The following is a 19,824-nucleotide window of genomic DNA, read 5'->3' on the forward strand; positions in this document are numbered from 1 at the left end:
CATTTTGTTATTGTTGAGAGGAAAAGATTGAATCAAGGGTAGTTTGAATGGTAAAAGTTTTCCTTGAACATACAGAAAATGGTTCTATTTCTTTCAAACATTCAGTGGTGCTGTAGGAAGTGGGTCACAATATCACAAGACCAAAGAATCTCACCTAGAAATTTTGACTATTTTCAACTCATCAAATGAAGAAAAATCAGTGCTACCTACTTCAAAAGATATTTGACTCTATGTAAATTTACTTAAAAATCTTCCAAAACTTCTTATGAAGGTAGAATTTAATGGACATATGTACGACATTGGGGTATGATCAGTCAAGACCTGTTAGCTAGAAAAACTTATCAAGTGCAAAATTATGGTCTGGGAAAAATTAGCATGCAACTTATGGTCTTTAACTCAGGACTTAAAAATCATACCTCCTACATTAGAGGAAAAACTTCTTAACTGGGCCCTACTGTACTACCTTTTAGGCAAAAACACAAAAATGCCTATTTTCAAGTATTTTTATTTAATCACATTTATCCTTCTACATAGTTTCTTGGTATACAATTAATAGATTCCTTCTAGATATATCAGCTCAGTCAAGATGTATCAGTGTTGCGTGTAATCTGCTGAATTTATAATTCTTGTTGCTAAGGACTTCGTAGATATCAATGACAACGAGCATTTTTTTCTGGAAATTTTAGTCAATATGTATAATGCATGTAGCTAACAGATACCAATGATTCTACATTTTTTCAGCTATTTCATGCTGTAGATAAACAGAAATACACAAGCCTGACAGTCCCTTGGCTACTTTACATCAAATATAAATTTCCACACAGCGGTAATGAAAATCATGCACGCATAATCTGCAAGCCGGATAAACTGCTGCCGGATAATGGGGAGTCTGCTGTAGTTCCTTTGTTTGAGTCAAATCACTTCCCACTTGGTGGCTCAGGCTATGCCCCATCTAGCCACGTCCCCCCACCCCCCACCTCTCCACCCCAGTTCACCTCGTGATCCTCTTTCCATATCTGCTTTCTAAAACATTACTCGCCGAAGATATAGTCTCATGTGAATTTGACATGGTTTGGGAGAGCCCTTAGTGTTGGCTTGTTCGAGCTGTACATTTACTCTTGAGGCCCAGTGTACAGATATGTATGCAGCTTGGCTAATAACTTACAAGGGGAGACCACGTACCTTGCTCCGCCTTTTTCAATGCCGTATTTTTTATGGCCTTTGGAATAGTGATCACATCTCTGAATTAGTGGTGGTTCCGTTGAATGGGCCTTAGTTTGGCTGTAATTAATTAATTTTCATGCGGCGATGATAAAAAAATTATCTCATGTCCATGCTTGCTACAATGAAAATTAATGAAAAACTTGACGTCGTATGATCACAATGAAGACAGCAAAATATACTTCCATGACGAAGCTCCGAACCCTTGCCCCCTGGGTGAGAGTCACACACGCTACCTATACTCCACCTGACCAGTCTATTAATAGGTGTAATATTTAGGAATTATATACGGCTTGTGAAAAGTTCCGCATGAAAATTATTTAGTTACAGCCAAACTAAGGCCCATTCAACGGAACCACTACTAGTTCAGAGATGTGTTCAACATTCCAAAAGCCATAAAAAATACGGCATTGAAAAGGCAGAGCAAGGTACGTGGTCTCCCCTCGTTAGTGTGTGTAGTTGACACAGACAGGCATAGGATTGGTAGTTTTAAGGATGAGATAAAATAGCTTGTCCTCATTTTATTTGTTGCTTTTATAAATACATTTACTGAAATATGAGGCTTTCTATTTTATCTGTTTTGGAGCAGTTGCAACTGTGCACAATGAAGCTATAGCTTCTTTCGCTACAGTCATTTTACATTGAGTAAATGCCCATGGCTTTGCTTAGATTTTTTCTCAACAACCCCACCCAGACGATATCCAAATGTTGCATCCGCTAAATACAGAAATCCCGTCAGCACAGATAAACATCCAAGGCAGAGCCCAGCATTTTTTTCGGCATGTGCAGCACTTGTATATTCTGAGCGAATGCGTTCCCAAGTAGACTTTTCCATGAAGATTGGTGCCATGCCCACTGATCTCCAAAAGTCAATGGCAATGGATCCACTGAGGATCAGCAGGAATGCCCCTGCTGCGTTGAAGAGGAATTCCTTAGTTTGCCAAGAGAATGAGAGAGAAGATTTTTAAAAAATGTAAATAAGTGCTACAGACAGGAAGTGTAAACTTTCAGGGAAATACCAACGTGCTATTTAAGGAAATGAATTGGAATAAAATCATGTATGATTAAAAAGATTTTCCTGGGACAAAAATAGTTCAACAATCATAATCTTAAATTTTTATTCATTCAGCACATGGTTGAGCCTATGCGGATCAAGGTGTTTAAAAGTAAAGTGGTGTTAACTACAATATAGCCAAGAATACTACCATAAAAATATGATAATGGAATATAGGCGATTAGTACACAACCATTTAAAGTCATGGATTGAAATCAAGCAATTTATTTGGCTCTAATTGGGAAACTTATTGAAGATTTTAAACAGTCATCAATGTCTGATGTAAATATTTTTTCTTGATCTTTATTCATGTACATACATGGATTGCTGATTGTGTAATGAACATGCTTAACCTGTTGTTCACAGGACTGCAAAGCACAAAACACAGGATGGTAGGAATAAGTAGATATTTTTAATATCTACTCAAGAATGGAGCCAGGAGTTTAAAAATCACTTTATCTTTTAGTTTTAAACTCAAGCAAATAAAATCCAATTATTTGTAAAGAAATGCCATCCTCCATCCTCATTCTATTTCACAGATATTACAAAATGGCAACACTCACCATTTTTCGGCGTTGAACACTGACTTCCCCAACAGTATATCCCAAAAGGAGAACAGGACTGATGATTAAGTATGCTATGCAAACTCCTCTTCCCAGACCGTCTGCATCGACGGAGGTTTTGTGAAAACTCAGCGGTTGTCCTTCCTTCCCCAACCGAGCAACTGAAACTGTTGCTATCAGCATTCCCTAGTTTGGAAATTAACATTTGCTAGAGATTTTCTGCTCCATAAATTTCTACTATTGCCCAAAAATTTAATTCTGGGATCATCATCATTACTTTCTACCAATTTTTTGCCCTAGCTTGTTTTTTCATATTGTTATGAGTTATATAGTTTGTATCGTTGAATGGCTAGAAGAATAGATGAAGGTCAAATTAAATTTATTGTGCGATGGAAAATGAAATTTTACTGTACATGCACATTTTCTTTACAAAAATTTCTACCCTGAACGACTCACACTCATGATTTGAAAATATCTAATTGGTAGCCCACTCAAAAATGTTGTGACATCATCAGAGAACCAGCTTCTCGTGTACATATAGATATTTACAAGTGAGTGAATCCGTAACCAAATGATCATGAGCTAATTAAAATATTCCTTTGTCTGAGGACTTTAAGAAGTAAAATATTGGACAATTCAAATACTAGACTCTTCCAAAAACTTATTCACGCTTCAGTATCTTTTTCATGAAGATAAGTTTTTGATTGATCATGTTTATAGCCCACAAGGGAGAATTTTTTTATGCTCAGAGAAATAGGCTACTTATAGGGTGGTTTCCTATTATTTTTTATTGCAAAAATCGAAAGATTATTATTGCTGGAGTGCATTTTTCACGCTTTTAGATTTTTAAATGATGACATATTTTTTGCGATTAAATGAAAAGAGAAAAATTTCAAGCGCGCAAAAATGCGATGGCTAAGTATGAATGCTGGGAAAATCCCATGTGATGTCTCCCTGCTGCTGTGTGAGGCCACTTGGGTGCAAGACTATGAATGCCGCTACGATGCAGGCCGCTTGCTGCTGAGCATGGCGGTAGTATAGAGTATCCTGCTAGCAGGTAGAGCTTGGCTTAAATAAGGATTATTAATACCTTATCTAACAAAGGAAACTTTCCAATCTTGGGCAATTTTAATAGGTGATTACTAAGAGATGTTTCCCTGACCTCTGGGCCTGGACCTACCATTAGTGTATTCATAATATACAAATTATTTGGTTTTAGAAACCCCAGTTAAGACGAATGTTAAATGTCAATTTTAACCTCATTTGAAAAAGGCCAGATTGGCACCCATGCGATGCCACTCCACGTGACGTCACAGGGACCTAGAGTCTATATGAGTGGATAGGAGTTTTACATCGTCTGAGATTACCAATGCATGCATGAGGCACAGAGCTCAGGGAAACATCAAAGATCACCTATTAAAATTGCCTAAGATCAGAAAGTTTCTTTTGTTTGATAGGGTACTTAATAGTAATCCTTATTTAAGATAAGCGCTACCTGCTAACAGGGTACTTCGCTACCTTTTAGCAGTCTGCATCGTGGTGGCGCTCAAAGCCTCGCTCTAAGGTCACCTCACATGGCGGCAGCGGGAACCAGAAATACGTCACACGGGCTTTTCCCAGCATTCATACTTAGCCGTCGTGTTTTCGTGCGTTTGAAATTTTTCACTTTTCATTTAATTGCGAAAAATAGATATCGTCATTTAAAAAGCTAAAATCACATGGCGGCAGCGGGAACCAGAAATACGTCACACGGGCTTTTCCCAGCATTCATACTTAGCCGTCGTGTTTTCGTGCGTTTGAAATTTTTCACTTTTCATTTAATTGCAAAAAATAGATATCGTCATTTAAAAAGCTAAAAGCGTGAAATACGTACTCCAGGAGTAATAATCTTTCGATTTAGGCAATAAAAAAATAATAGGAAACCACCTCCTTGCCTCATTCTCCATTTTATCTTTGCATTTTCTGCAAATTGGAAGGAAACTTAGAATTATTATGCAGTTCAAGGGGAGCCCATCCCTTTTTCTTTTGTCTGACATGCAAGGCAAATATATGTTTCCAAACTTGGTGTCTGCTTGATGGTAATAAGTAGGATGTGCTGTTCCCCCCCCCCCCCTTTTGTCAAATCTGAACTTGCCTGGAAGTACAAAGTTGACATAATAACGATAATAACAATGGTATCACATTTATTTGTGTCAAATGCGAAAAAATTATTGAATTTATGCTCTTTAGAAAGCCTAAGTTCTGCTCCTTTGGAGCCTAAGTTGTCACTTCTTTTTGACGTTTTTATGGCTGCACACCCCTAAGGCCCTTCTGAAATATCACGTTTGCTCACCACTTCGAGAAACTTTAGGTAGAATCCCGGCTGCTTGAGCTCCTTTGCAGCGACCAGCTTGAAGGGGAGGCCGCGGTGTCCGAGTGGCGCCCCCATCGCCTCCGATGCTTTCTTTCCCTGCGGCGTTAAACCCTCCAGCTCGACACAGTCGGTCTCCAGGGCTGCTGTGCGCGAATACGTCGATCCAAGAGTACTGTCACTTCGTATCTGCCGTGGGTGGTAAACCTCGCGCTCTTCCCTCACGCTTTTGCATTGCACTGCGTGACATCATGCGCGTGCGAAATTCCCTACCACGCTCCAGAACGAGCCATATTCATTTGGGCCAAGCATCTCTTTCCCCCTCACAATAAAGAGTAGGAATCTCGTGATCTCACTTGGGCTGAAATTTTTTTTTTTTCGTGAAACTCTTTCCTTGGAATTGAGCGGCGGGATCGCCCACCCGAGGAAAAAGGAACGGTTAATTATAAGATTACCGACGCATGTCGAAGCTGACATCTGATGGTTTACGTACAGAATATCGGAGGATGTTTTTCTGTCAGAGCAGACTCCGTGGTGTGCGCTACCTTTTCCATATTGTTAATTTTTATTTCGCATATTTTTTCCGCGTTAGTTATTTTTCAGATCCAATGTTCAGCGAGTTCATCGACCTTGTTGCCGGGCGCGCCGGAAATTCTGCGTAACGGTTACATAGTGCGTCCTCTTTTAAAAATGACCTGTCGTTTGTTCTTCTGATTTATTTTACATTTAAATGGCGTCGCGTAGAACTACCCGGCGCAGACACTGCAATTGATGACGCGAAGTTGACGTAATAAAGACTCCGTGTGCTTGGCGAAGATATGCACGGCGTCCTACGGGTGCGTTCGCGCGAATGAAGATTGACGACGGAGGAGGGCGCCAGCTACGCGAGAATATCCCTGACATAATCCTTTCGTTTTTGTTGCCGTCATTTCCTCATTGCGAGCAATTACCCTCCGCTCAGAACCGCCCCACGGCTTAAAATTAACCGCATAGTAAACGCGCCAGCGGCTGATGCCCGCGATCGGAAGAGCACCCACCTCTCGCGCCCTGTGATGAGGAGCCAGCCATAATCTGTACGCATGCATGCGAAAATTTAGAGACACGTCGTCAGCACTGGAGGGATGATGGCATCCCTGCCGGTAGGACTTGCTTGGCAAAGGTATCGTCCTCAGGGGCGCAGCTAGGAATTGAGGCTGGGATGGGGTTTAGGTGTAATTACACCCCGGTATTAGTTAACTAATACTGTGGTGTTTAGGGGTATGGAATACCCACCAGGATAAGCGGTAGGTGCGAGATTAGTAAATGCAGACTTATAAGATAAATGGTTGAAAATGGTGAGTTTTACGACTTTGAGAGGGATATTTTATTAATCCTTACACTCTTCTATTAGTAATATCAATCCAATTAAGTAAAATGGATTAAACTTAAAAATTTCTCTGAGCTCTGGGGAGGGGTTTATCCCTCAAAACCCCCCCTCGCTGCGACACTGATCATCCTCCCCCTGTAAGTGGAGGGAAATGGCATAATTGAAATCACAAACATTTTTCTGTAACAAATGTTTTTATTTCAACAGCAGTACAGTCTCAAAGTTAATAGTTTGGATGAGGTTTGTTAAGATGCATTGCATATGCTGTAGGAGTTTGGGAAAGTCGTGCAACCACCCCTCCAACACAGAAGACTCACCTCTATCTCGCTCAACCAGCCATTTTTCTGGACGTATTGCCAGTGTATAACATCATGAAGTTGCATTCGCACCCTAGCTATTACGCCCCCCCCCCCTCCATATTAGTCTACAAATCCATTTCAGTTATGCGATGACCATCTTCTTTTCAAGTGCATTTTATGTTGAAATGAAAATACACAACCCTGGAAACTTTTCACTGGAAAATTATTTATTGGTATGACGCGTTCTGACGCTGAGGCGTCATTCTCAGGTACTCTGTTTATTATTCAGACAATCCAAGAAATACCCAAATTCTAGCAGGGGAGGGGGAGGGAGAAGGGTTATGCAGGGGGGGGGGGGACTCTCATTACCACTGCACTTAACCTTCGCAATTTATCCCGCTCCAAACCGACCCTTTCCTGTGGCCAAGGAACCTTACCAGCCTCTCCTAGCCTGTGCTTAGTCACACATCCCAAACATTCCCTCACCCACCCTCCTACTCCACCCCAAATTACCCCCCTGCATAACCCTTCTCCCTCCCACCCTGCAAGAATTTGGGTATTTATTGGATTGTCTGAATAATAAACAGCGTACCTGAGAATGACGCCTCAGCATCGAAAGGCATGGTGCCAATAAATAATTTTGTAGTGAAAAGTTACCAGGGTTGTGTATTTTCATTTCAACATGGATTTTCACAAAGTAAAAGCTGAATCGATTGATTTCTGCATATTATGTATTGAAAAAAACACAATTTTACACGATTATAAAATGTATTCTGATTCTTACGTTTCGATGTCACTGCATCATCAAGGTGGAAATCTTCAAGGTGGAAAATGGTGTGTAGTGCATTTAATTTATACAATTTTTAACTTCAGTGAGGAAAGTAAGGGGAGAGAGAAGGGGGAGAAGATGGGAAAATCTGAAGAAGAAAGTTGACAGAATAGAGAGGAGGAGAATTGAAGAGGGGAAAATGATGCGAGGAAAAAACAGAGAAAGAGGTGGTGGGGGTTAGGAAGGGAGGAGGCCATGGGAAATACAGGGTTTTTTGGGCGTGACAAAGTGTTTCCACAGAAAAATTCAAACATCCACGTGACAGTCTTCCTTTCTGGTGGAGTTTTGGGGTGTTGTTTTGGGGAGGCAGTCCATGAATGGTGGCGGAGGCACAGTATCTTCTGAGCAGGAAGGTAGTCGAACATATTAACAGGCCACTTGAACGAAGGGTTTTTCTGAGAGTGGGCTGGGGGGGGTGAGAGGGAGAGCTAACCATAGTTTCTAAACCATCGAAAATCCCAGAATGAAAATTTGATGAGCCAATGAAGCTCTTTGCTGATGTGCTATACCATCAGCTTTCTTCCTCCCTACTGGAGGCATTAATTTCAAAGTGAAAAAATGTAGCATGCAATAAAAGTGCATAGTTTCAAGGAGCAATGTTGGAATCAATTACAGTTTCACATTGGCTAATATAGATGATTTTTTTCTATTGTAATGTTGTGGATTTATTTTGCTATTTCCATTGAAAGTAGTATGTAGTTACTGACTATCACTTACTCAGGTATGGAGTCCTTGAAAGTACAAGTTTAATAATTCCTGACTCACCAGTTACTCAAAAAATCGCAAATGATTCATGGAAATTTCCTGATTCTGGAAATTAATGATTTCTGCATTTCAAGGTTGAGGATTAATTTCATCCCTGACTGATAAACCCTCTCAATGGATATGCAAAGTACTATTGAGCAGGCTGACACTTACTACTACCTCTCTCTTTCTCCCCACAAACAGCCTAAGCATCTCTTCATTCAATATTCTGCTGAAGCTAATAAGCTCCTAATTTGGTTTCACTATGCCCATTTACAATTTTTTTCCACAATCACGGTGACTCTTTCATCCGTTGGAAATTTGAATGGTGAATACTCTGGATCAACTATTAGTTACATGAATCAGCAGCATCCTTATATTCAATTTAGCATGAAAGAGGAAAATTGAGGCAGACTTCATTTTTTGTACTAGGTAATTGTAAGGAAGTCCCACACACGGTCACAGCTAAGAATCAAAGCTAGGGAGGGGGGGGGGGGTTTAGGCGCATCTAATACTAAAGGGTGTGGGGTTTTTGCATACCCGCCAGGGTATGTGAGATTTGTGGGGGCCGCCCTCCTGAAAATTTTAAGATTAATGGTTCAAAGTGGCAAGTTTTACGGCTTTATGAGGGATATTTGATTATTGTTAACTGTATTCTATAAGTAACATGGATTAAACTTAAATATTTCTCTGAGCTCTGGGGGAGGGGGTTTATCCCCCAAAACACCCCCCTTACTGCGCCACAAGTCCCACACACCTAACTGGCATGGGCAGTAGTAGCGGGTCACAATGATGGATTGGTTTTTTGCCTGACAAGATAGTTCACAATTCAAATGTAGAGGAAAATGGATTCAGCTTATAAAAAAACTTTTACAGTAATTTCTCATTGACTCATTAAAGAGTAAATCACATATTTATACATTTAGCTTGTGGCCCACTTTTCTTCGAATTGTCAATCTTTCGCTTAAAAAATTTGATCAAGACATTAATTTTACCAATCACACAGCAAAGGATGTTCTGAAAATAAAAGTCAAATACAATTTACAAAACTTTAATGCTACTTCATCAGACAGTGAATTACACACTATACAATAAATTATTTATTTCAATCACAGTTTTACAAATGAGAATTCAGTATATAAAAGGAAACTTTGTTAGGCACAACATGGTCAGATCAAAAATTGGTCAGGCTTTGGGAATCACTATTAATTTGAAATTACTAATTCAAATGCTAAATCAAAACATGGAGATACTTCAAGGAGATAATTTCATTAACGCATCAAAATTGTAAACATACTGAAGGTAGGGAGAATTTGTGTAATCATTCATTTGAGTCACAATGTTGTTGTGAACAAGGCTACAATTCACATAATGTATTATGGAAGAAATCAACCATGAAATGGTATTTTGATGAGGAAATGTACTAAATTAAGATACTATTTTCCCCAAGAAAATTCTAAAACTGTACAACCTTCACTTATTAAATAGAATATCCCTAAAACTCACACAAAGTACCAACTTCCACACCCAGAAAATAGAGGAAAAATCTCAATGAATGAATTAATTAATTTACTGAAAAAATAACAATTAAAAGGAAATGCATGATTTAGGGCAATTTCAGTACCACATTAGGACTTCAATCTCGGCAATTCTCTCCTGAGAATTCATGTGTCACTGCACGGTTATCACAGATTTATTGTTGGGTAGAAAATCGATGCAACTTAGAGACTCGACTGCATTCGTCCGGGGTAAAGCGAAGTACTGCAGCAATAGCACTCAGCATGTGGCATCGCCGGGACTCTCTTGTAGTCAACAAATAGCTAAGGACAACATTTTTTAAATACTCTAGGTGAGAACCTTCCCGAGATTGACACCACTTGAGCCTGTAAGCAAGAGACACATGGCAATGTATATTTTTAGGCAGTGTTTCCATCACATTAAATAATGCAATAGAGACTGAGTAATCTTTTGGGTCTAACTTTTCAATGGTACAACACTCATTACAATTATGTGGCAAGATATCCATGGAGGAAAAAGTAATACTTTTGCACACAAAAAATACTATCATTGCGATCATCATCATAATATGTATGATCTTAGATTTTCCCGGCGTATCAGTTGCAGAAAGGTTTCTCGGGTTTTCCACCGGTTGATGTCGTCCATGTCTCCCGACGTTTCGATCTGCGACTTGCTGATCATCCTCAGGGGATCTTCCGAATGCCGTTCTTCAAAAAAAAAATTTTTGAAGAACGGCATTCGGAAGATCCCCTGAGGATGATCAGCAAGTCGCAGATCGAAACGTCGGGAGACATGGACGACATCAACCGGTGGAAAACCCGAGAAACCTTTCTGCATCATCATAATAAGTCAACAATCCTAAGATAGGTTTGATTCAGCCCTACATTCTGGTAGCCTTTTCATAGCGACATTTTTTATTTTATATCCTTTATAACCTGTCCTATGTATTTCACTCAGGGCCACCTCTTGCCTCTCCACACAAAATTTCTAAAGAAAGCTGAGTACAAGTGCACTACACATGACAAATTCTATGCACTAATCATACAAATACAGAACCTAAAAAATTCTCCATGAAATGCAGTCATTGAAAGAAGTTCTACTTATTCAACCATGAGCACTGGCCATTTTCGAGCCAAAAGTAAAGAATTTTAACATATCACTCATCACATTAAGCAAAATAGTGAGGAAGTTATTGTATTTGATACATGCACAATAAAAATGACTTCATGTTATTATTTTGATGCATTCCATAATACCCTGGACACAACGTCAAACTGAATTCAGTTATAGCTATGCACTAATTTAAGTAGGCATTATTCTTATCAGAAAATTTAAGGACCTAGCATAACTGACATTTGGCAAGTCAAAGAGCAGATGAAATCCTTTGCACAAGAAGAGAATCACTTGCACCAAATAGGGATAAAGCACCCTGTCAAAAAATATCATTGGAGCCTAAGGGATAAGAGAAATATTAGAAGAATTGGGAAAGATGAGATATTGACAACGGAGTTGGTTTTCCAACAGGAAGGTTCAGTTTCTCAACATGTCAGCAGCCTACAACTTTGAGAGAAGAAACAAACTCAGACCGAGTATTTTAGGATGATAATTAAAGCCTTTGATGAAAGAGGTAGTTTTGATCGTTATTGCCTTTCTTTTATATACAGCCAATGAATACCAACTATTAGGGAATTATTGGCACTGCAGGGGGTAAAAAAAAAAAACATTATCTTTGGCACCCTTAATATGCAATCGCATGGCCATTGGTGGTCAAATGGCTGCCGATGGTGATCTAATGTCATTGCAATTTGACTTTTTCATCTTTCCAGACCTATTGTTTGACACTTGGGTTGCCAGGATACCCCACCAGATACTTTGGTGACCTTTGACCTCTGTTTCACTGTTGGAGGTCTATTGGTTGACGAGAGGGATTTTTATGTATAGATAGAGTGGGGCAAATCTCAGTGACATTTGACCCACGCATGACTCCTGAAGGTCAACAAGTTGACATTACAGGAATGTGGACTGTACCATTGACTTGTACAGCCTTGAAAATCGAAGTTTAGACACCATGGTAGCCAAGCTTCTCTTTTTCCTACTCTTTGATCTCAGTGGTGACCACCCCTTTCACCTTACAATGGTCACTGTTGGATTTTTGGCCAATGAAATCACTTCCATTGTTTTTCCCACGGCCATAAACCCAGCAAATAACATTTTCACCATGAAATTCAGACTTTTTTCCATCTCAACATTTTTATAATGGAAACATGACGAGGCAAAATAAAATTCTATGTTTGGACCCACATTATGAGGTCAAAAGGTCAAGATAATACAATTTGGTGTATGTCAAACAAAACTTACAACTCTTTCTGACATATGCCCCAAATTTGATCAAAATTGCACAGCTTTAAGCACTTGAAATTGGGCATCAAAACTGAAACATGAGTAAAGGGGCAGTCTGTTCAATGGATTGGAAAACAAAGGGCTTCACAGAGCGGCTCCTGAAAATGTCACTTAAAAATAGCAGCTAGTATACCCATGCAGACAAAAATATCCTCAACGTGCAGTGGACTCACCGATCGACTTCTGCCTTGAGGGAGGCAACTTCGTTCTTGCGCTCCTCATCCAGCAAGGCGTTCTCACGGCGCGCGTCGTGCAGCTGTGTCTCCAGAATACGCCTCTCTGCCCGCACCTCCCTCAGCTCCAGCTCCAGCCGTGCCGTCTCATGCGCGTGGTGCAGGAGAGGAGGCCCCCCCCCCCTCCACCCTCCCCCCCAGGGCAGGGAACGCCTCCTTCCACTCGACAGACGTCCTCAGCCGCGAAATCTCGGCGTCCTTCTCGTCGAGGAGGGCGAGAGACCTCTGCCGCTGGCGCAGCATCTCCCCCTCCAACTGAGACGTCTTCAGCCGAAATTCCGAAGTGGCCACCTCAAGACGCCTTTCCCATTCTTCCCTCTCCTGCCTCACTGCCTGCAAATCAAAAATACCCATTTAAGAATTCAGATTTCACCTGCAATGTGTATGCCAGGGTTCCCACTCTAACTACATTATAAAATTCAAGGTTTTTTCCAGGTTTTCACGGTCAAAATTGCGTCAAATTCACGGTCTATTGATAAGCCATTTTAGGAAGAAATATTGATCACATAAAAATCACTGGCTGCACGTTAACTAAAACTATAGCGAACGCAATAAACGCCGGGAATGCAAATGCAGAAATGAGTGCTCTTATGACATCACCTATCATTAGCAAAATTTAGGGCCGGCTAAAGGTTGTGAGTGGGAAAATAGAGGGTGATGGGGAAGTGAAGATGTTTTCGCCAGGGTTAATTATCACTTTGGTTAAAGGTCTTCCAGTCACAGCCTTAGGGTCTGTTTGTCGTCATGACACATGGACCAATATTTGCGCTTCGAATATACGTGTGCAGATAAATGCATGAACTGTGTCTGTACGTGACTTGGCCTTGAAACATGATCAAAGTATCGATTTTTCTTTTGAACTTTCAATCGTAGATCTACAATCAAGTTTGAGAGGTTTTTAAGGTTTTACGACGAAATTCACAGGTATTTCCAGGTTTTTTCAAGGTAGACGAAATTCACGGCTAATTCACGGTTTTAAGGTTTTCACGGTTGAGTAGGAACCCTGGTATACGTATACACATTTTTCCTCATCACAGTCCAGAAATATTCCAAAAGATAGGTCTTTGTAGATGTAGGAGATGGTGTGCCTTAAAAATATTACAATAGCCGCACAGAACTTGTTTGGGATTGGATATTTCCATATGATAATTAATTTTTGCTGAGAGGGCTAAGGAACATTACCACAAGAGATGTTTTGATGTGCACAAATTGAAAAATTGTGCTAATCTCATTATCGAACAAGTTATTTTTTGCATCAGACAGCAGAAACAGTCCGAGGGAAATTAAAAAAACAAAACATTACACACAAGCTTTCAAACAGTGCCTTTTAAGGTATGGTATTTGGAGGAGGCGACCGACAGCTGAGGTCATTTGCGCCATGAGGGAAGGGTATGGAAGGAAGGGTGGAGAGAAACCCGGCATCGGCATTAGCCTGCTCTTGACGAAAGGCGCCAAGGGGACCACGGCTTAACGTCCCATCCGACGGACGGAGTGTTACGCTTGAAATGTCCTCCACACAACAATCAAGTAGGGATCGGACAGTCTCTGAAAATTCTCTGCCACTGCCGGGATTTGAACCCGCGCTCGCCGGGTGGGAAGCCAACACTCTAGCCACCACACCAACCCGAACCCCCGTGCCTTTTAAAACATGTGATTAGTCATGATTAGGTGACTAATTACAATGGATATTAACTAATGGTTTCATTAATGCACTGGCACAAGACTAGATGATAAAGGGCTGCTCAATGAGTGCAAATCAAACCATGAGAGAAAAACTGCACTAATTAAGGCATTAGAGGCAGTAAACTCACCTCAGATATTACACGTTCAGCTTTATTGCATTTTTCTTCTTCCAAAATAAGCTTGTTAGTTAGCTCTTTGATTTTTTCTTGCAAGGCAGTGTAATCAGCGGTAATAATAGCATCACCCTTCTTATCTTCATTCACAGGAGCTGGTGTTGAGGTATTCCCAAGTGTAATTTGATCATTTGGGCTCTCTATTTGTGAAGAAAAACACACTGAAATTAATGACTTGAAGACAAATTCAAAAATGCAATAACTCATAGTTCTCAAGAAACACCCTATTTGTATACTTCATTTTTTCATTCAAATTTTCCATTGAACTATTTTATTTCTTAATACATATGTATTGCAGCTGCAATTCCTAGGAATGTCATGGGAAGGTAGCAGATTTTCTTTTCAATGTGAGCTTATACAGGTTTTTTCTCACAGTGTGTGAAAATCATTTATGTTTCATATTTTCTCAAGAAAAATATGACAGACAAAACTCTCCATTGGACTAATTGGCATTAAATACTTTATCCTACAGTTAATCTGAAGAAGTTTTCGTGTTTCTGAGATAGTCTTTAGAAAAGAAATACATGACTTCAATCTATAAAACTAAATATGAGTAAAAAAAAACACAAGAACTACTATTTATAACTTAAGTCCAAATTTAAAAAATTCCAGTAAAAGATTGTGAACCCATTCAAAAATGCTGTTGCATATACTTTTTCATGCATCATAATACATAATTCTTTAATTGTAAACACCACACTTTCTAATTCAGTGAGAGCAAAGTTGACATGCATGTTCTTTATGAGTAAATTATTTTCCACAGATTCCACCAAATGAATATTTCTAACAATATAAATTTATGTCTGTAGAATGCTTATCACCATAGCACATGAAATGAAATAAAAAATTCCCAAGTGGAAGATACTTTACAAATTTATTTTGCAGCTCGTACAACTTATTCTAATGCACCTCTTTCTGAACTCCAGGTTGGGTACGTCAAGAGGGTAAATACATCTCATGCAGAAGGTGTTTTGTTTTTGTTGTTCCAGTAGCAGTCTCAAAGGTCCTCACTTATTCTGGTTTCAAAGTACATAATTCTAAAACTAACTACATGTCAGAACTTAGTAGGCAATGTTTTGAGGAAATAACATATGTACGCATATTTTTACAGATTATCATCAAAGTAGTAATAATCAGGGATAAAATGACGAAAATGTTATAGACATAAAATACTTTGCGAGATAAACTCCCATCACTTTGATCATATTTTGAATGTTGCAGTCAATATGTCTTCTCTACAGCTTGATGCTAGATTTTCTGGGAGCTTTATGAGTGAGGTGGGAACCAGCAAGATGACATTTCTCCTGACATCACCACTGAGCCCTTGGTGCTTGGAAGCAAATGGTAGTGAATAAAGGAACCTCATGGGAGCACTCCGGAGCATTGGTAGCATTCATTAGACTGCATGCTTTGGCATTGGCTTCCGGTCCCGGTTCAAAAACTATGTTATTTCATGCTTTTATTTGCAAGCTATTTACTTTCAACAAATTAGCAGGGTTCAAACAAGTTTTCCCACCACTTTTTCCACATTTAATAGATTATTTTACAAAAAAGTACAATACCTGGTGAATCACCTTCATTTGAAGAGATTTTATCTCCATTTACGAGATTAAGGGGAGCCAATTCTGGAGGCAATGTCACAAGTTGATTTGAGTTCTCAATATCTTCATCTGCTGGCACTGGTTCCTTGACATGTGATGGTGCATTATGCACGCCCATTCGGTCCAATGACAACTCAGTCATGCGCTCCTGGAAAAATATAAAAGGGAATAAGAGCCACGAAAGCATATGATAGAAATATTGCTTTTTTGACCGAACTGTACCAAAATCTATAATTGAAAGACTTAGATATGTACTACTTATAAAGGATGACAATGCCTACTTGCAGCTAGCTGGGTAGATCAATTTTTAAATGAGTCAAAAAAGAAAGAAGATTTTGCAGAGTGGCATCGATGATGACATGGCTGTCAGATTCTCTGAGTCATGCACACATGCGCACAGTTAAATACACCAAAGGATGAAGTTCGCCATGAAAAAAGCCAGTGACTGCATACAAAGTCACAAAAAAGTTTGTGACTGCATACAAAGTCACTTGTTTCATGCAGTGCTTTGAAATTCGTTGTCGCCGACCAGCAACAAAATAAGGGGTTTTTCACTTAGACAGTGACTCCTGAAAGCACAACCTCCACCACATGTGCCAGTATGGACTTGGGACATCATCACCTTGTTCGGAAAATTCTTGGTGAGGTTCGCTCTGAGAATGAAAATGGCTTGGTGGTGTAACTGGCTAACAAGCAAGACTGGCAATCGGGAGACACGGCTACGTCAAATATTTTTTCATGGGGAACTTAATCCTTAGGTGTACTTAGTTCTGCGATTATTTTGGTTAAAGGGGATGGTTCCGTAGGGGTTTACATTTTGAAATCAAGGGTCTCCATGTTTCGTTGAGCCTCAGGCCCTTGCCTCACTTTAAATTATCCCAATTCTTTCGGATTGCAATTGCCTCCCTGACCAGATGGGTATTATAGTTTTTTCTTCTGCTATAACTTCAAGTTGTCCACGCCAAACTGATGACCTTCGGCAGCATATTCAGCAACAATAGAGCATAAATGCTCATAAGCACTTGGAGATGTGTTTTCAATGTAAGCATTGAATTATTGCACCAGAAAGATCCAAGCCTTGACAGTCTGTGAGACACATAAAGACGGGAGAGCCAGCAATTCATAAGTATCATGTCACACTTACCAATTAATAGCTCAAATGACTGAATCACTGAATAATTGAGTAAATATTATGTACTTTTATAAGCCAACCATTTTGATGTAAGCATGCAGAGTGCGATTCTACCCATACTACTCACCTTGAGCACTTGCATCACACCGTAGTCTCTTTGATGAATGGCATATTGAGCTGCAAGTGATTCGGATAGAAGGGTTACACGACTCTCAAGACTACGAATCCTTTCTTCCTGAGAGGCTGCTAATAAACGCCACTCAGCTTCTGCCTCCTCCCATCTCCTGATGGCAGAAGGTTTTAAATGATAATCAATGAAATTCAGCACAATAATCAATTTTACCAAAGTTATATGAGCAGTTCAATTATTTTCAATTAAAAAAACAACCAAAATGAAGAATTGACTTGTACCTTATCATTTTCCCATAATTGTTTTGTTCTGTACCTCTTTGCTGCCTTTCAAGGAGTAATTTTTCGGAAAGCTCCTTCACAGCCATTTCCAACTGCAAGATGAAGTTGAGTGGTAATTAGAGGATGTCTTTGACGAAACTGATTGTGTTTAAATGTTAATAAAATTTTCACAAGATTTAAGTCACTGCTACAGAACAGAGGCAATTAATTTACACGTTACAACTTTCAGCCATGAAAGACTGCACATATTAATACATGAATTTTTAAAGTCGTTTAATAAACTAACCTCATCTTTCTCCACCATCAAACGCTTACGATCTGCCTGAAAGCTGGCCTCTAATCTTGATTTCTCCTGAGAGAGAGTAGTTAAAGACTCCGATAATGTTTCAATCTGTAATTGAAGAAATCGATCATTTGAATACATGAAGCATTAATAGATCCAATGTTTTCCCTAATAACGCACTTATTTACACAATGGTGGGCAAGAGTTTATTAGGAAAAAGAGCAATATGATCTACTTACTTCACGCACGGATCTATTTTCACTGACTTCTTCATCTTTCTGTTTTTCTGAATCCGTGGCATTTTCCTTTTTTCCTTTGACACTGGATTTCTTGGTAGGCTTTGGACGCCCACTTAAAGCCTTTAAACTTGCTTCCAAAGCCTCCTTCTCCTTGGCGAGGCCTTTGTAGGCGGTGACAATATCTAGCAGGGAAATAATTTGAGATAGGTAATGCAGCAATCTGATGAGCCATGGCTGCCCTAATGAAAATATCTATAGGATTTCTTTTCTCCGAGATTGTCACAAGGGTGCTATGATTATGGTAAAACACTAATATCTTACCACCGAGACGTGCCTTATATTGTTTAATTTTCTCCTGCTGTTGATCAATGATTTCTCGCAGGTCTCTATCTTTTTCCATCGTAAACACCGATACTGACCCCTGTCATTGCATAAGTAAAATCCCTTGGCCTACGTCGACGTACTTTGAACAATCATAGAGCCATTGAATCGAAATTCAGAGTGACCACATCACCTAATTTTAAACACGGATACTTTCATCCTAAGAGGGATGGTATCTCGTTGAAATATCTCTCATTTATGATAGAGGTGTATTTATATAACTATATGTATGGTAAAAAATGCTGAAATTGAAGAAATTTGGGTGAAATTCAGTCAGCTAAGCAAGGTGAGTCCTGTACACAAAAAGTTTTTGGGTTGCATAAACTGTAACGATTTAAGTAATTGAAATTCGAAATACAACCAACGCAATACAACCATCGTCACTCAGTTGTTCCATCAGATGTTTTCACCAAGCTGCAGGTGTCTGCTTATATTAATATCATTGCTTTTCTAATTTTGCATTGTGATTGACGTAAACAATTTTCGATTGTAGATTTAAGTCTGTCATTACGTGTAGTTTTAAAAGCAAGTGGGATGTATGGGTTACAATTTTACATTCCAATTCCTCATCAAGTCGCCAGCTTGGCGACTCCGTTGACCATATATTTATGCAAGTGCTTAATGCCCTTATTTTATGATTTCTGATTAGGTGTCATCAAGTTAGTTGTGATCAGGAAATATAATGGCTGCGAATCCTCCGACACTGATGTTGCTCGAGCTTAGTCACAGCTTAAATTTGGATGAAGAAGCTCTTGCTCGGCTACCGGAAGAGACCCGACCTATATTCGTGCTTGAATGGCTACGCTTTTTGGATAAAGTCCTTCCAGTCGCGCACAAAGTGAGTGCTAGTCTTATACCGGTTTATGGAGTCTTATGAGTGTCGCCGTTGGTGATTTTTTGAGCTATGATTTGTCTTCAACGGTAGCTTCCTATTTTGTTGCGAAAGCGAATTAGAATTATATTATTTTATGTAGCCATAGGATGTACCTCCACAAGGTTCTCATTATAGAAGTGCTGTTTTAAAAGCATGTGAATGAGTAGAGGTTTTTCTGCAATTTATTTTGTAATAAATAGTTGCTCTAGTCGTCCTTATGACATATAGATTTCAGCAACCTATTTTATAAAAACAAGGTTCATATTATGCAGTCTGTCTTGATATAAAAACTCCCCAAAGTTTTGTCCTGCCAGAAATTGTTTTGGCGACTAATTTCTGAGGTCGGACGTGCGTATATCTATCGGGGACTTAAAGTTACTCCAACCTCTTCTTACTACTTCAGTTCTTCCATCATAGTGATTGTGTTATGCAAATAAAGTCGGTAGATTCCGATGATACCTATTTCAATC

The 19,824-nt window shown here is 39.4% G+C and overlaps 3 protein-coding genes across 4 annotated transcripts in view; 1 reads left to right on the forward strand and 2 right to left on the reverse strand.

Moving 5' to 3' along the window:
* Positions 1-1,727: 1,727 nt before the first annotated feature.
* LOC124157964 lies at positions 1,728-5,523 on the reverse strand. Its single transcript, XM_046533087.1, has 3 exons — positions 5,171-5,523; positions 2,839-3,024; positions 1,728-2,152 (listed from the first exon to the last, which is right to left on the reverse strand). Exons 1-3 carry the CDS (start codon positions 5,264-5,266, stop codon positions 1,853-1,855), a joined length of 582 nt encoding a protein of 193 aa, XP_046389043.1. The 5' UTR covers positions 5,267-5,523; the 3' UTR covers positions 1,728-1,852.
* A 3,940-nt stretch (positions 5,524-9,463) lies between these two features.
* LOC124157968 (golgin subfamily A member 6-like protein 1) lies at positions 9,464-18,732 on the reverse strand. 2 transcript variants are annotated; one of them, XM_046533093.1, is made up of 9 exons: positions 18,421-18,732; positions 18,100-18,281; positions 17,864-17,968; positions 17,578-17,669; positions 17,294-17,450; positions 16,008-16,182; positions 14,389-14,573; positions 12,518-12,910; positions 9,464-10,309 (listed from the first exon to the last, which is right to left on the reverse strand). In XM_046533093.1, the coding sequence occupies exons 1-8, from the start codon at positions 18,497-18,499 to the stop codon at positions 12,665-12,667; spliced, it is 1,221 nt and encodes a 406-aa protein (XP_046389049.1). In that variant the 5' UTR covers positions 18,500-18,732; the 3' UTR covers positions 9,464-10,309; positions 12,518-12,664. The 2 variants fall into 2 exon arrangements, with proteins under 2 accessions (XP_046389049.1, XP_046389048.1); XM_046533092.1 differs by having other exon boundaries at positions 15,996-16,182.
* A 111-nt stretch (positions 18,733-18,843) lies between these two features.
* The window catches only part of LOC124157965 (HEAT repeat-containing protein 5B), a 79,721-nt gene continuing 78,740 nt past the window's right edge, over positions 18,844-19,824 (forward strand). The window contains exons 1-2 of the mRNA XM_046533088.1: positions 18,844-18,900; positions 19,130-19,318. Of these exons, the coding sequence (XP_046389044.1) occupies positions 19,163-19,318 (156 nt within the window). The 5' untranslated portion in view covers positions 18,844-18,900; positions 19,130-19,162. The remainder of the gene's footprint in view (positions 18,901-19,129; positions 19,319-19,824) is intronic.

The sequence above is a fragment of the Ischnura elegans genome, chromosome 4, assembly GCF_921293095.1.
Source record: "Ischnura elegans chromosome 4, ioIscEleg1.1, whole genome shotgun sequence".
Taxonomy (NCBI): domain Eukaryota; kingdom Metazoa; phylum Arthropoda; class Insecta; order Odonata; family Coenagrionidae; genus Ischnura; species Ischnura elegans.